This window comes from Arachis ipaensis, chromosome B10 (assembly GCF_059453495.1).
Source record: "Arachis ipaensis isolate K30076 ecotype BB chromosome B10, ASM5945349v1, whole genome shotgun sequence".
Classification (NCBI taxonomy): domain Eukaryota; kingdom Viridiplantae; phylum Streptophyta; class Magnoliopsida; order Fabales; family Fabaceae; genus Arachis; species Arachis ipaensis.
Window position 1 is genome coordinate 129,612,008 of NC_142435.1, and position 15,523 is coordinate 129,627,530.

Sequence of the window (15,523 nt, forward strand, 5' to 3'; positions counted from 1 at the left end):
GTTGCAACCAATTTTTGCAATGACAAGTTTATCCTTTGAGAAGTAGTGAATTAAATCCTTAAAATAATTTGAAGGATCACCGCGTGATCCTCGAGTGGTATCATCAAACCTGAAATCAAATCAAATAAAATATCATTAAAATTGATGGTAAGTATTTAGAAACGCAGAAATCAATGGTCCTGAGTTCTTTGCATTCTCTCTGAACCCTTTAGCTTTAATTCCTTCAACACCGATCTTCATCCACATTACTCTTTGGATTTTTCATGGAAACCTCAACGCTTCATCATAGCCCTAATTTTGGGCTAATTATGTTACCAAATATGAATTTGAACATAGCCACAACCTACCTTCAATATGATGTTTATCGCTACTTTTGGTACACTATTCATACTGGTATGTATTCATAATTCTCCTCTCTTTTTGCACTTTCTCCAATTTTATATAGTATTGTATTTGATTTGTTGAGAAATTAATTATTCCACACTCATTATTATAACCAAGAAACCTTTCAAACAATTAACTTGTAAGTTTTAATTGGAATTCTTTTGTCGCACCTAATTATAATTAAAGACTATCACGTTCTTCATTTTTAGCTTATTATATATATATGGCGGGGCGCTCAGTACCAAACTCTTAACAATATTCTATTTCTTCCACTAAAAATTAAAAAAAAAAAATTCATCATATATAATCTATAAAAAAATAAAATTATACTATATTAACCAAATTTATATTCATAATTAATACACATATTTAACTTATAGAAATGTAGAATATTAATACACTAGTAAAAAAGTAAATTAGGTACCCTCCCATTGATCATGCAAGTGGTGTATGACTTCAAATTAACATAAGATTAGTGAGTATAAGAAAGAAAGAACCAGAGTTACAATCTAATTCAAGAATGTAAATAATAACATGAAAATAGAACAAAACTACTATTTTTTATCGCAAAAGATTTAAATGTCAATATTAATTATGACTATAAAAGATCCAAATTAACTTGATAGTAATTAAAGCTTGAATTGGTCACAAAAAAGATTGAATTATTGCGACAAAATTACTCAAAAATGATCAACGAAACTATTCAATGAGTTGCCCATTTTAGTTAGTTGTGTCGAATTAATCCAATATGTGATGATATCTTGTTATTTTATGTTTTTTACTGTTAAAATAGTTAACAATATGATCAGAAATAGCAGTTTATTTAAGGATAAAAGAAACAAAAAGAAAAAAATGAAAAAGCAATCTTATTCAGTCTTCTTGCATCAATCACGTAGTTTCTTCTAACAGTAGTAATAACATTTTTTTTAGACGTGTAACAGTAAAAAATTTTATTTTACTTAGATAGATTGAATAGATTGGATAGCCTCCAATTTTAGGTATTATATCACACACTTACACATACGTTTAAGAATTTTATTTACTATTTAGTCATAGCCAAAATTCAAACTCAAATATAGTATATTAAGAGGTAATCTAACCACTCAGTTAAGTATTTGTTTGTTTTATTAAGTTGATGATAAAATAAGATTTTTTTTAATGAAAAAAGACTTTTTTTTTATTTTTTAGTATGTTTAATAAATTTTAATAGTAAAATTAAAAATATTTAAAAAATAAAAAATATATCATTTTTGAGAAACTATAATTTACATCTTTTTTTTTTTTTAAATTTTCATGTAATAAATAAATAAAAAATTACTTTTATACGATTATACTTAAACATAATTGATAAATAAAAATATTTTTTTATATAAAATATCTAAATATAAAATTACTTTTATTTTTCTATAAGATCTTTTAAAAAAAAATAAGTTTTCGTAAAAACTTCCCAAAATAAACCTAAAGTCCCAATTGTATCACTTGCATGTAACAGTAAGAATTTATCCAACTCCCAAATCCTATTTTTCTTTAATTTTTTGGATGGATCCAATTCCAATATTCAAATAGTGTATTATATATAGTCACCAAAAAAAAAATAGTGTATTATATATTTGGGCTAGATTTTGGTATAGGCCTGCAAACAGGGACGGACCTATATATATTGTAGTGGGGCGCTTGCCCTCACTACAATTTAAAATTTTTTTTAGTAGTATATGATAATAATATTTATTTGTTCTATTAAATTATTGAATTTGACCCCACAATAATTTTTACTTAACTTTTGGTACTTAATAGTCAATTTAAAAATTTTATATTAGATGTTTATTAGAATGATCAATTTTTAATTTAAATAAGATTGATGTTCTTTCTTAGAAATGAACTCAAAAGATATTATTTATCTTTTCTTAAAATTAGTTTTAGTTTTTCCTGTAATAATTACATTATTTGAAAAAAAATTTTCAACTATGAATATCATTGAGAGTTGACTTTTGATTGTATGAAAAGTAAATTTTTAAATAATTATTTAATGATATATATAGAAAGAAGGATATTTTGATTGTATTGAAAAAAAAAGATTACTCAATTTTTTTTAAAAATATAAAACCTAATAAATAGAATTCTAAATTATATATTATTTTTTAAATGACTATTTTAGTGTTTTAATTTTTAAATTATATATTTTGAAGGTTAATAATATTTTTACAATAACAAAATATAATTATAACAATAATTATGCTATATGTACATAAAAAGTAACTATCCGTATAGAATACATATTAAAATACAAAATACACATTGAAAATGAATTAAACAATAAATATATTTATACCCAAATATATAATGGCTAATGAATAATTTAATAGCTAATTTTTATACACATATAATATTTTTATTATAAAAATTATTAAAATTTATCTATCTTGTATCCTAAAAACACATATTAAAATTACAAACTAAGAATATTTTTTATGAAAATATAAAAAAATTTAAGTTTTCAATGCATTTATTTTGTAATTATTAAATAAAAAATTTTAAATATTTCACTAATGATAAATTTGTCAAAAACACATATTAACTAAATCTAAATTATTATTATATTATATATATTTTCACTCCACTGTCAGGGCCTGCAAATTATGGATCTTACAATCATATACCACCAGCCCAACTAGGTTGTTCCATTCGGACCACACTTTTCATTACGTAGTTCCGCTGTGCTGTATCTTGCTAATTAAAATAAATAAAAAAAAATTGCAAGATGTAAATGATACATGTGTTAGTGTTCGTGATATAATGACTATAATTAGGGGTGGCAACGGGGCGGGTAGGGGCGGATTTTTGCTCTACCCGACTCCGCCCCGCCTGACAAAAAATTCGCATAAAACCCGTCCCGCCTTACCTGCGGGTAGTAAAATGTTAAACCCTAATCCGCCCCTGCGGGTACCCGTCCCGCCCCTACCCGCCCCTATAATTATTAAATCCAACAAATAAAATAAAATTTTAAAAATTATATAACCACCATTTACATACATAACATAAATTAAAGTAAAAATTTATATATGATATAATATTATTAATCATTTTACTAATTATTTTATATATGTTACATATATTATATATTAAAAATATATATATTTATATATATATTATATATACCGGGGCGGGTAGGGGCGGGTTTAACCTAAACCCGACCCCGCCCCGCCCCGCCCAAGAACCCGCCCCGTTAAAATCCGCCCCGGTGCGGGGGCGGGTAATTACCCGCCCCGAATGGGTAGGGGCGGGATGGGTACCCGCGGGTTCGGGTAGTGTTGCCACCCCTAACTATAATTGAGAGTTATTGATTCATTTGACAAAAAAAATAATGCATATTATTTATACCAAAATAAAAATAATAATAAATGTTATGATATCTATGTTATAGTAATTATAGTATCTAAAAAAATATTGTTAAAATTAAAGTAATACTTTTTATTATTTAATAATATTTTTAATTAAAAAATAAAAAAAATTAGCAAAATGTAAAAAAGAAATTAATTTCTAACAATACTTATATAATAATTATAACCACCGTAATTATTGGGCACCATAAACTTTACCTACATAAATAGATTAAAAATATGTGTTTTATATTGTTCTAAAGTCTCTTTTATTTGGCAATATGTAGCGGCTATGTGAACCTAGAGACATATTCTACTAGTCTTGGCTATGATTTTCTGATCAAGCAATTAGCACCGATTCACAATGCTAATCACACATAGGTGGATGATTTGTCACAAAGTTGGTCAGGTGGAACTAGATTGAATTTTAGAGAGGGCCAAAATTTAATTTTGCAATAAAAAGAAAAGTAAAATAATTTTTTTAAGAAAATTAAACTAAGATTTGTATACAATTTATAAAAAAAAATTAAAATTTGAGGGGCATTATCCTTTTTTTTGTTGCATGAGGTTTCGCCCTTAATTTAGAATAATTATCTTTATAAAATATATATTAAAATATAAAATATTTTAAATAATTATATATTTTTATATAAATATATAATAATTTGTTTGATGATTAATTTTTTATATATATAATAAGTTTTAAATAAAATTAAAAAAATTCTATTTAATTTATGCCATCAGTTTGATTTATTAAATATTAACTTAACAGGTTAAATATTGATATTTCGTGTCTTATCACATCAACCATTTACGTTGTTACTATAATACTTAATGTAGCAAATTAATGACAATAGTTAAAATAAAATAATGACAATAGTTAAAATAAAAATATTTTAACTTTTATTGAACTAATAAAACTAAAAGATATAACATTAAAAAATGGGCAAAGCACATTAATAAATTCTTTGAATCACAAAATTACATAGATCTCTTAAAATTAAAAACGTTACATACATATTTTTATAGACATTTTTATGTATATCAATCAAATTGATTAAAGTCGATTTAGTCATTGTAATAGTAAATCGAATCAATTAAATTCGAACTATTAGGATTATGCATAGATCGAATAGACTAGATTCGATTTAGTTGATTTTAAAGTCCATCCATAGTAAATCAAAATTATTCACTTCGAATTACACACGGTTTTTGCTCCTAATAATTCAAATTGAGTGGATTCGAATTAAGCACTAGTAAATCGAATGGACTTACTTCGATTTACATTGAATGAAAGCTAGTGGTAAATTGAATCTACTAGCTTCGATTTAGTGTTTATATACTTATATAAAGAATTCGAATCAACTTGCTTCGAATTACATTTCACCAAATCTCACCTCCTAAAAATAAATTTCAAAGAAAATTTGCGCCAAAAAATCGTAGGATTAAAATTGTGAAAATGGAAGACAATCCGAACCATATCTATCAGTTAGATGACGTCGCCCATATTGATGGTTCCATCCATGAAGAGGTTAGTTTCTGAAATTGAATATCTATAAAAAAAAATACGTAATAATTTGTGATGTTAAATCGCTTATAATTTTGTTATATGCACTACTGAGATTTTTAAACAACAAATGGTAGTTAGAGTAGTGGTTTAATATTTTGCTAGAATTTTAAAAGTACCAATGCACGATGAGATAGTGATTAACAATGCTTAGTTAGAGTAGTGATTAACAAGATTAGAAGTTTTTTAGGAGTTTAGGTAAATCTAATTTAGATTTCTAATGTTAGATTAAATATGCAGTAGAAGTGACGAGAATTCCTAGAGATCACGAGAATGCCCAGCTGAGGAGTGATATGCTACTGTAAGTAAGACAAGAAAAAAGATAATGACTCCGTATTTTCACCCTTCACTAGGAAAAATGCAATAGGAACGATATTAGAATTTCCATCCTGATCGGAACCAACAAAGTTCCCCCATATTTGCCGCACAAATGGGTCCTGTCAATACTGACCAACAGCTTACAATACTTGAATGTCTCGATGCACGGTGGGAACGACTAAAAAAGATAGTGAAAAAATGTTGACTCCTCGTCAACCTAGCCTCCAACTCGCATAAGACTCATCTTCAGAACTATGACACTGCCTGGCATCATTATTTGCACACTAAGCAGCCATCTTGGTAGCTCATTGTAGGCCTCCTCCAAATTTCCATATATTTGCGCGACGACCTTCTGCTTAGCCAACCACACTCTCCTGTACGTAGGTCTGAACCCAAAATATACCTCAGTCACATTCTGCAGAACCTTGATAGACACAGCCGCATCAGCTCTGATCATAGGAAGGATGAAGGCAAATATCACATGATAGTCAAGCTTCCTGTAATCACTTGAGATCGAGGTCGCCAAACATGTATGAGGTCCGTTATACCGTCTGACCTCCCAGATACCCTTCCACCGCCGTAGAGTGATCTGAATCAACTATCTGTAACTATTTCTGAACTCCTTGCACTTGCCATAGTACTTGTCATGGTCTAATTCTATTACTTTGTACTCAACCCCACGGCAAATGCTATAAGCCTTCACACATAAGACAAGTTTCTCTTTATTCTGAAACTGCTGCCCGACTTAAAACTCTGCTAGACTTGTGGTGTCCTGTGAATCTCTAGCGCCAAATCCGGATTCTACATCCAGTAACCCCTCCGGTCTCATCGCATATAAATCTAGAGCAGAAAAGTGCGGTGGATACTGCTGAGTTTCCGAACTCGATGCTCCACCAGCCCCAACAGAAATACTCCTTTCTAGTTGTCATCATCAATCGTGCTGGCTCGACATCATCGTCATTCCCAAGGACATATTTTACCGCATCCAGTTCTCCAACTGTCCCAAAAATCGAAATCATAACAGGGGTATTTATGTTTTAACAGGAGTATTAAATCTAATGTTTTTTATACGATAAAAACATAATTACAAAATTCAAAATTATGTAAGGATCAAATTAAAAGTTTTTAAATTATAAAATTTAATTACAAATTTGATAAAATTATAAAGATTTAAATAATTTAACCTATAGTAATGTTAGGAGAACGAGTTAAATCCTAAAGTGGTCCCTGAGACTCACGGAATGCACTGATTTTGTCCTTGACTTTTCAATTGCACTATTTATATCTCCGAGATTTAATAGAACGCACTTACTTGGGGGAGTAGATCCTCTCCAGTGAAAAAAAAAACTGGATGGTGTACAGTGTTTAATCTAACCATTCATTACTCTTTCTCTCTTATTTGTTTCTGGTCCCACTTATAGAATCAAAGGTGAGAGATCACATTAGATTCTGTCAAGTGTTAAAAAAACTGGAGAGGATCAATTTCCCTTAGTTGGTCCCTTGTCTATTTTCCAGCTAATTTGTTTGCCGTCGAGAATGACATGGCAAATGATTGCCACTGGACAACGTGAAATATTGTCGTATTGATTTTGGCGCTAAACCCCTAATGAAACGACATCGTTTTCAAGACTAAGAGAATTAAAACATTCAGATTTTCCATATCAAGATGTTAGGATTGAGTAAAATATTTTACTTTTGAAGAAGATGAAGACAAAATGATCACTTTGCTAGGGGGTTTGAATGTTTTAACTTTTTTAGTGTTGAAAACTATGTCATTTTATTAGAGGTTTAGCACCAAAATCAATACAATAACATTTTACATTTCTAACGTGGCCATTTGCCATGTCATTTTCGGTGGCAAGTAACTTGGCCGAAAAATAAGTAAGGACCAACTAAGTATATTTTATTTAATCTTAAAGATCTAAATAGTGCAATTAAAAAGTTAGGGTGTATTTTATAAATTTCAAAGACCACTTTAGAATTTAACTTTAGAAAAACTCATATAGAAGTTCTAAAATTAGAATTTGCAGTGAATTTTTTTAATTTTTTTAATTGTTTTATAAATTATGATCTTTTATCATTTATTTTTTTATATATTTTTTTATCTTACTTAAAAAATATAAAATAAAAAATTACACTTTACCAAATAATTAAAAAAAGAGAAATTTTGGGAACCAACTATAACATAAGCCAACTCGATTAACTCTTCTTTGTTTTTACTTTTAAAATTTTAGAAAATAGAAATAGTGAAAAGTTGTTTTATTTTTTTTATGTAACTAACATATTTTTCAGCTAGTTGACTATAATTGACTATATCCAAATTGATTCTCTAGTGAAATCCATAAAAAATAAATTAAAAGCATCCATTCTCATTAAAAAAACGTAATTGTTAACAGAAATTATTTTTAAAATAAAAATAAAGATGATATTTTGGTTGAATATTGATATTTAAAGAGTATTATAGTATTGTGAATGTATAAAAAATTTGTCAATTATCAAAATGATGATACTAGGGGTGGCAAGCGGGAAGCCCGCCCCGCCCCGCCCCGCCTAGTGAGGCGGTCCCAGAATCCCAGCCCGCCCTGCCTAACGGCGGGCTGGCGGGCTAAACCCGCCAAATATCCTCTTTTTTTTTTTAACTATTAAATAATATATATAAAGGTATAAAAAAATCTCTTCTGTTTTTTACTTTTAACTATTATAATTTCTAAAAGTATAAACAAATTATAATTTTTATATTCACAAACATTAAAGTCTTTGTAATTATAAATATCTAATAAACATAATTAAAAACCAAATTTTCATCCAAAAATAATTATAAATATTGTTCACAAAACAAAATAAACACAATCCAAAACATAATTATAAATATTATCTCTAAAACAAAATAAACATAATCCAAAACACTTAATTTTCATCTTTATTCTCTTGTAAGTTGGGTTGGGGGAAGTTGGATTTTGGCAAAAAAAATTGTAAAAATACCCCTTGCAAAAGAAACACTAAATCCGGCCGGGAAGCCCACCCCGCCCCGCCAAAGCCCGCGGTTTAAACGGTGCGAGTTAGGCGGGCTTTTACTATTTGGCGGTCTCAATTGTCCAGTCCAATCCGCCTTTTTTAGCGGACCGATCCGACAGATTTAGACCCGTTTACCACCCCTAAATGATACATGTCCAATAGATATCTTGCGTGTTGCAACATGTATAATTACACCAAATAATCTTATTTTCAAAAGAAAAAAAATAGCTGATTTTTAAATTATAGAAATTAAACGCCATCACATGGCACACGACGGAATCATTTTGCACCGAAAAACATGGTATTAATGAATGGTTGTTTGTTTCTCCATTTTGAGACTTAAACACACGTATCGATTGAAGGAAACTAAAGAAATCTTTTGGTGCAGTGAAGAAAACTATATATTTTAGTAAAGCGTGTATTAGTTATTATTTAAGAGAAGATTTAAAACAATGGAAAAGGGTAGCGTGTCCTGTTATCCGATGTAATGAAGCAGATAATAACCAATCATCTTACGAAATTAAGAGTGCACTCGGCAGTTACGGAAACCGTTTATATCATATTATATATACACGTGTATGTGTAAGATTCTGTTTATAGAAACAGGTGGAGGAACGAGGGTAACAATCTTTTTATGGAACTGTCCACATCCTGCGCCATACAATTATATGAAAGCACTCAATCTACTTAACTGTTTCAGTGTTTAGTCTTCAGTGATTCAGCACCACTCCAATCTCTTTCTTCTGAATTTGGCATTTGCAGATGGGAAGCTTCCCAGAGATAGAGCATGTGGTGGAAGTTCCACTTCTCTCCAAGGCCACTTCCACTACTTCCCACAACCACAAGGGTGGCTTCAGAACCTTGCCTTTCATCATAGGTAAACAATATCAATGGTGCTAAACTCCAAAGTAGTTAGTGAGATTGGATTCGATGCGTGCACTAAAATAGTCTTCCAAATCTCAATTATACTAATTATGTCTCGGAATTGACAAAAGTGTGTCATATTAGTCCTAACGGCAGGATGAGTCATTTGATGAAAAAAAAGGTTGAGAGAAGATGGTGCTTTTTTGTCGATCTAAAAAACGTAATTGGTGCAATTGAGATGTCAAAGACTATTTTACGTTACGCGATCAGTGCCATTTGGGGCTTAACTCTGGTGAATGATGTAGGAATTTCATGTTTGATATAGATGTAGTTGGGTCTAATAATTAATTGATGTGTGATTTTGTGGCAGCAAATGAGGCATTTGAGAGGCTGGCTAGCATTGGACTAATGCCTAACATGATATTGTACTTGACAAGAGAGTATGGGATGGAAACTGCTGCTGCCACCAATTTCCTCTTGTTATGGTCTGCTGCCACCAATTTCACACCCCTCATTGCTGCTTTACTTGCAGACTCTTGTGTCGGTCGATATTCCATGATTGCTTATGGTTCTGTTACTAGCCTGTTGGTAATTTCCGTTTCCTTTTCATCCGTTTACTACCCATCAAATATTAGGTTACTACTCAGTTTGTTGGATAGTTTTGTCGAACTAATCCAATCTAATCGAGTTAGATTGTATCTTTCATACGCAGCTATCAAAGTAAAAAATGACACTTTCCTTTAATTTGGAAAGTGAGTGATATTAAGTATATGAAAAAGTACTGGAAGCCAATTGTAAAATTAAAATTTAACCCTCATTTTTTTGGAAGATTTAGTATTTAGAGTTAGAATTTAGAATATAAAATTTAGGATATAAGTTTGAAATTTAGTGTTTAGAATTTAACGTTAAAAGGTGTTGGCTGATGTTGGCCGAAAAAAGGTGCCTATCTAGTTGAACTCGAGGTATATTTAGTAATTGCTGGCACTCATATGTTACTGAGTACTTAGTTTTGGAAAGTTTTCAAGTATACCGATATACTGGTGTTTCAGTGTTTTTAATCGTTGATCTTAATTATATATATTATATACATTTTTTATAATTAAAATCAACGGTTAAAAATCACTGAAACACCGGTGTACCGGTACACTTGAAAGTTTTCCCTTAGTTTTACTCATAAGAGTGTTAGCGTAATGGGCTAATGGCAGTGGTATGCTATGGCCTCTGAGAGAATCTGAGTTCTATTCTTAAATAGAACACCAGTTGGAGGGATTGTATCTTGGAATTTATTTTGCCAATTTTTGTGTCTTTAGTTTTTATTTACCAAAACCAACTTTTACCTTCAGAATCACTTTTACAGGAACTACTAAACATAATTCACTTTATTTTTAAAAAATCATTAATTCTATCATGAAGCAGTGATACAAAGTTAGAAGTTTAATTGTTTTTATCATCTGGATTGAGTAGGGAATGGTTCTTCTATGGTCAACAACCATGATTCCAAGGCAAATTTCTAACCAATTAACCAATGTCTATAACTCCACTTCAACAATGCAACTTTTGATCTTACATTCCTCTTTTGCCCTTATGGCCATTGGAGCTGGAGGCATAAGATCATCCTCTTTAGCCTTCGGTGTTGATCAGTTAAGCATGAAGGACAAAGATGGGAATGTTAAGGAAAGTTACTTCGGATGGTACTATGCTTCGGTCACATTGTCGATACTTCTTGGTCTAACTGGTGTTGTTTACATTCAAGAAACCATGGGATGGAAAGTGGGGTTCGGAATTCCTGTTATCTTAATGTTCATATCGACTATATCGTTTTTCTTAGCTTCTCCATTTTATGTCAAGCTAGAGACCAAAAAGAACATGGTGAGTGGGTTAGCTCAGGTCATTGTAGCCTCTTATAGAAATAGACTTGTTCAGTTGAATCAGGAATATGGAAATTTGACATACTACCACGAGAAGGATTCGATTCTCCTAGTGCCAAGTGAAAGTTTGAGGTATGATTTGGTTCCTTTTGTCTTATTTATCATCATGCATTGGATAAGATCAGATTGCTATGGACATAGTTACTAATTGCATCAAATCAGAAACTTTTTTTTAATCATGAAATTCTGAAATTGTTCGCTAGCCTCTTGATCTGACTTTATGGAAGATAAATTCATGGACTAAAATGAGCACATTTGAAATTTTAGGAAATTTTACACTGTACGGAAGCATCAAACTGAAAATGTTATATTATATAAGTAGAGGCTTATATAGGGAGTAATGAGGCTCGAATCAGTTAATATGGTTGCAACTGATCTAACAGACTTTGGTGACTTAGGGAACAAGTTGGAATTATAACGTGTTAGTCTGTGATCTCTAGGTAGTTATAAATACTCTTATGTTTTGAGTGATAGATACATTGAGATATACTCAAATACTAGTGTGAATCACAACTGTCGTCAATATTAAATATTCTTAGTTTTCTCTATGTTTTCATTCTTCTTTGCTGTACAATTCTGACTAGGTTTCTCAACAAAGCATGCATGATTAGAGATCCCTCACAAGATCTCAAACCAGATGGAAGGCCTTTGAATCCATGGAATCTTTGCACAGTGGATCAAGTGGAAGAACTAAAGGCACTTCTCAGGGTAATTCCAATTTGGACAGCAGGAATCATGCTCACTGTGAATGTTAGCCAAGGTTCTTTCCTGGTGCTCGAGGCATCGTCCATGGACCGCCACATCACTTCAAACTTTGAAATTCCTTCAGGCTCCTTTGGAACATTCATGATTATATCGGTAGTACTTTGGGTTATACTCTATGACCGTGTTTTAGTCCCGGCTGCATCGTTGATACTGGGACGGCCGGCATGCTTAGGATCAAAACAGAAAATAGGACTTGGCCTATTTTCATCTTGTGTTTCAATCGCATCATTAGCAATAGTAGAGAACATTAGGCGTGGGATTGCAATCGATCAAGGCTATTCGGAACAACCACAAGCCGTGGTGAACTTGTCCGCCCTATGGCTCCTGCCACGGCAAATCCTTGACGGATTGGCCGAGGCATCAGCCTGCATTGGACAAAACGAGTTCTTTCTGGCCGAGCTTCCCCAATCGATGTCTAGCTTGGCGTCCACGCTAGGTGGCCTGGGAATGTCTCTGGGGAATTTGGCAGCAAGTTTTGTTCTGAGTGGTGTTGATGGTGTTACTGGAGGAGGAGGAAATGAGAGTTGGCTTTCAAGCAACATAAACAAGGGTCATTATGATTACTATTATGCATTCATTTTTAGTTTGTGCTTTGCAAATTTTGTATATTTTATTTACTGTAGTAAAGCTTATGGCCCTTGTAAGGGTAATGGAAAGTATAATTTTAAGTAGATAAAGATAGATAGAGAGATATACAGGTGATTGCATCTTAAAGTTATCCATGGCCTGATGCTATTAGCTTAGATGAATATTATATCGTTAATGTACCAAAATTAGCTATAGTAAATATAAAAATAAAATAAGAAAATGGATGATATCCTTTCTACTAAGTTGATTTGTAGACTTGTAATCTTTCTAATCATGTTTAGTATATAAAGCCACACATATTGTTGCATTAGAAATATATTATCGGATAACATTTAATAGAGGGGAAAACAGCAATTTTATTAGGGAACTAATCTTATTAATTAATAACCCATGAGCAAAGATTAAGAGAGAAAATTGAAAAAAAAAAGAAAATTTTAAAAAGAAAAAAAAAATGTTTTTAAAAATAAATAAACAAACAAACCAGCTAGAAGGCATTTGAAATCATATAAAAATTATTTTAATTTTGAGTTGCCCAAAACGGGGATGTAGCTCAAATGGTAGAGCGCTCGCTTTGCATGCGAGAGGCACGGGGTTCGATCCCCCGCATCTCCACCGCAAGCTTTTTGTTTTCTTTTCTTTTTTCGGTCATGGTTTTCCTAGTTCAATAATCAATACTGCAACAAATTACTATTTTTGTTTATTATGTTTTTGGATGGTGCAGCAAATTCTTTCTTTTCTTTTTGGACTTTAGTTCAACCAATTAGGCAATTCTGTTCTAGAATCAATACTTGATGGGTTGGGCTTAGGGATCAGGAAATGGGCCTCGATGATATGCTATATTTCCCTGAAGGGGAAGGCATTATGACATTTTCATTATCTCTTTCTTTACACAACGTCTTAGATTAGTGGTCATCATTTATGCCTTATAATAAATATATTTAGATTCAAAATATAGCTGAAATCAAATAGTAGATAGAATTCATAAATATTGGATGTATGAGTGTAATGTAAGTAAGTTCGTAATGTATAAAATTGAGAGTTGTTTAATTTATTTGACAAAAAAATTTTTTTTATTATTTTTTTAAATAAGATTTTAACTTCTTACTTTTGTTCTTTTTTATTTGATGGTCTTATCTTTTTTTCTCAATTAATTGAGGAACTCGACCACAAATAAAGAGTAAAGTTCAAAGACTCAACGAAAGACATGATGAACCAACAAAGCAACATCTAGATAAAATAAACACAAACCAACACATCCAAACATGTAAATAAAACAGCATCCCTCCTAACCAACAAGACAAAAACAAAAGAGCAAACCACACCCAAAAAACAAAACAAACACGAGATCAAAACAACCATGAAGTATGTTATTGAGCTCCTCAAATATTAAACTTCATGCGCTCCATCAACTAAAAAGGTTTTGGTATCTAATGCTCTTCATCTTTTGTCGTTTTTTGAATTACACTATCCTCTGTTTTGATATTTTTTTTAAGTCTCCTTTCAACTCCCTCTTGTTGGGAAAAACTCAACACAGATTTAAAACAAAAACCTATTTAACAGCGGAAGCACCATAAATAATTTTTCCACAACCTGTGCGATTAAATAGGCAATACCAGAGATACTCAAAGCAGCAAATATAATGGCAGAAATTAAATAATCAGACACCAGAATTTTAATGTGGGAAAATCCCCAAAAGAGGGACAAAAAACCCACGGGACCTAGTCCAGAAAAATCTTCCACTATTAGAATAATGGGTACACAAACAGTCTTCCTAGTAACACTAGGGTATCTCAACAATCAACAAAATACATCATCAAAACTGATGGAATCAACATAAACCCTCCACAAAGTGGGTATCTCAAATCAGGCAAAAGAGAAGGCAATACAACTAACAAGTTATAACCTAATGTTCATCTCTACACCAGGAATAACATACTAAAATTTCATAAGAAATGGAGCAAGTTTACCGGTTTAATAGAATCAAAGTTGGCTTGCTCTTTTCCCCCAAATTCTTCTCCTCTTCGCTGAAACCCTACTGCTTCTTTTCTTTCATTCAAAAAAAATGAAGGAAGCCCCTGCATCTCTCTCTCTTTTTCTCGTGGCTTAAAGCCTTTCTTTCTTTTATTGTTTTATTTATTTATTTTGTTTCTTTTTTTTTTTGTTTTAATATGTGTGGGTCCCACTTGAGGTTGGGGACCCACCAACAAATCTCCCCCTCACCAACTCAAGTGGGGATAGGCTGCTCCACCAAGCCCGCCTTCTCTTTGCAGGAATCAAACTTCACTGCAAGTAAACTCTTAGTCATCATATCTGAACCATTATCATCAGTATGGATCTTCTCAAGTGCATATGACTTCATCTCAAGCGCTTGACGTATCCAATGATACCTCACCTCTATGTGCTTCGATCTGGAATGAAACATCGAATTTTTGCTGAGATGGATAGCACTCTGACTGTCACAAAATAACACAAACTTCTCTTGATTGATGCCTAACTCTTGTAGAAATTTCTTCATCCACAAGAGTTCCTTAGAAGCTTCAACAACAGCAATGTATTTTGCCTCTGTAGTAGACAAAGCAACACATTTCTGAAGTCGAGATTGCCACGACACAGCTCCCCCTGCAAAAGTCATCATATAACCAGAAGTAGACTTTCTTGAATCAAGATTCCCAGCCATATCTGCATCTGTGTAACCATCCAATACAGGTTGGCCACTC

The 15,523-nt window shown here is 31.7% G+C and overlaps 1 protein-coding gene and 1 non-coding gene across 2 annotated transcripts; both read left to right on the top strand.

Moving 5' to 3' along the window:
* The first annotated feature begins 157 nt into the window (after positions 1-157).
* On the top strand, positions 158-13,048 carry LOC107621112 (Major facilitator superfamily protein). The gene is made up of 5 exons (XM_016323149.3): positions 158-393; positions 9,424-9,538; positions 9,896-10,113; positions 10,990-11,525; positions 12,038-13,048. The coding sequence occupies exons 1-5, from the start codon at positions 355-357 to the stop codon at positions 12,888-12,890; spliced, it is 1,761 nt and encodes a 586-aa protein (XP_016178635.2). The 5' UTR covers positions 158-354; the 3' UTR covers positions 12,891-13,048.
* A 297-nt stretch (positions 13,049-13,345) lies between these two features.
* TRNAA-UGC (transfer RNA alanine (anticodon UGC)) lies at positions 13,346-13,418 on the top strand. Its single transcript has one exon. It is a non-coding gene; the product is annotated as a tRNA-Ala (tRNA).
* The last annotated feature ends 2,105 nt before the right edge of the window (positions 13,419-15,523 follow it).

Coding starts and splice junctions, on each gene's coding strand:
- LOC107621112 (XM_016323149.3), top strand. CDS start 355: ATGATGTTTATCGCTACTTTTGGTACACTATTCATACTG. Junction 9,539..9,895: donor AACCTTGCCTTTCATCATAG/GTAAACAATATC, acceptor ATTTTGTGGCAG/CAAATGAGGCATTTGAGAGG. Junction 10,114..10,989: donor GTTCTGTTACTAGCCTGTTG/GTAATTTCCGTT, acceptor TGGATTGAGTAG/GGAATGGTTCTTCTATGGTC.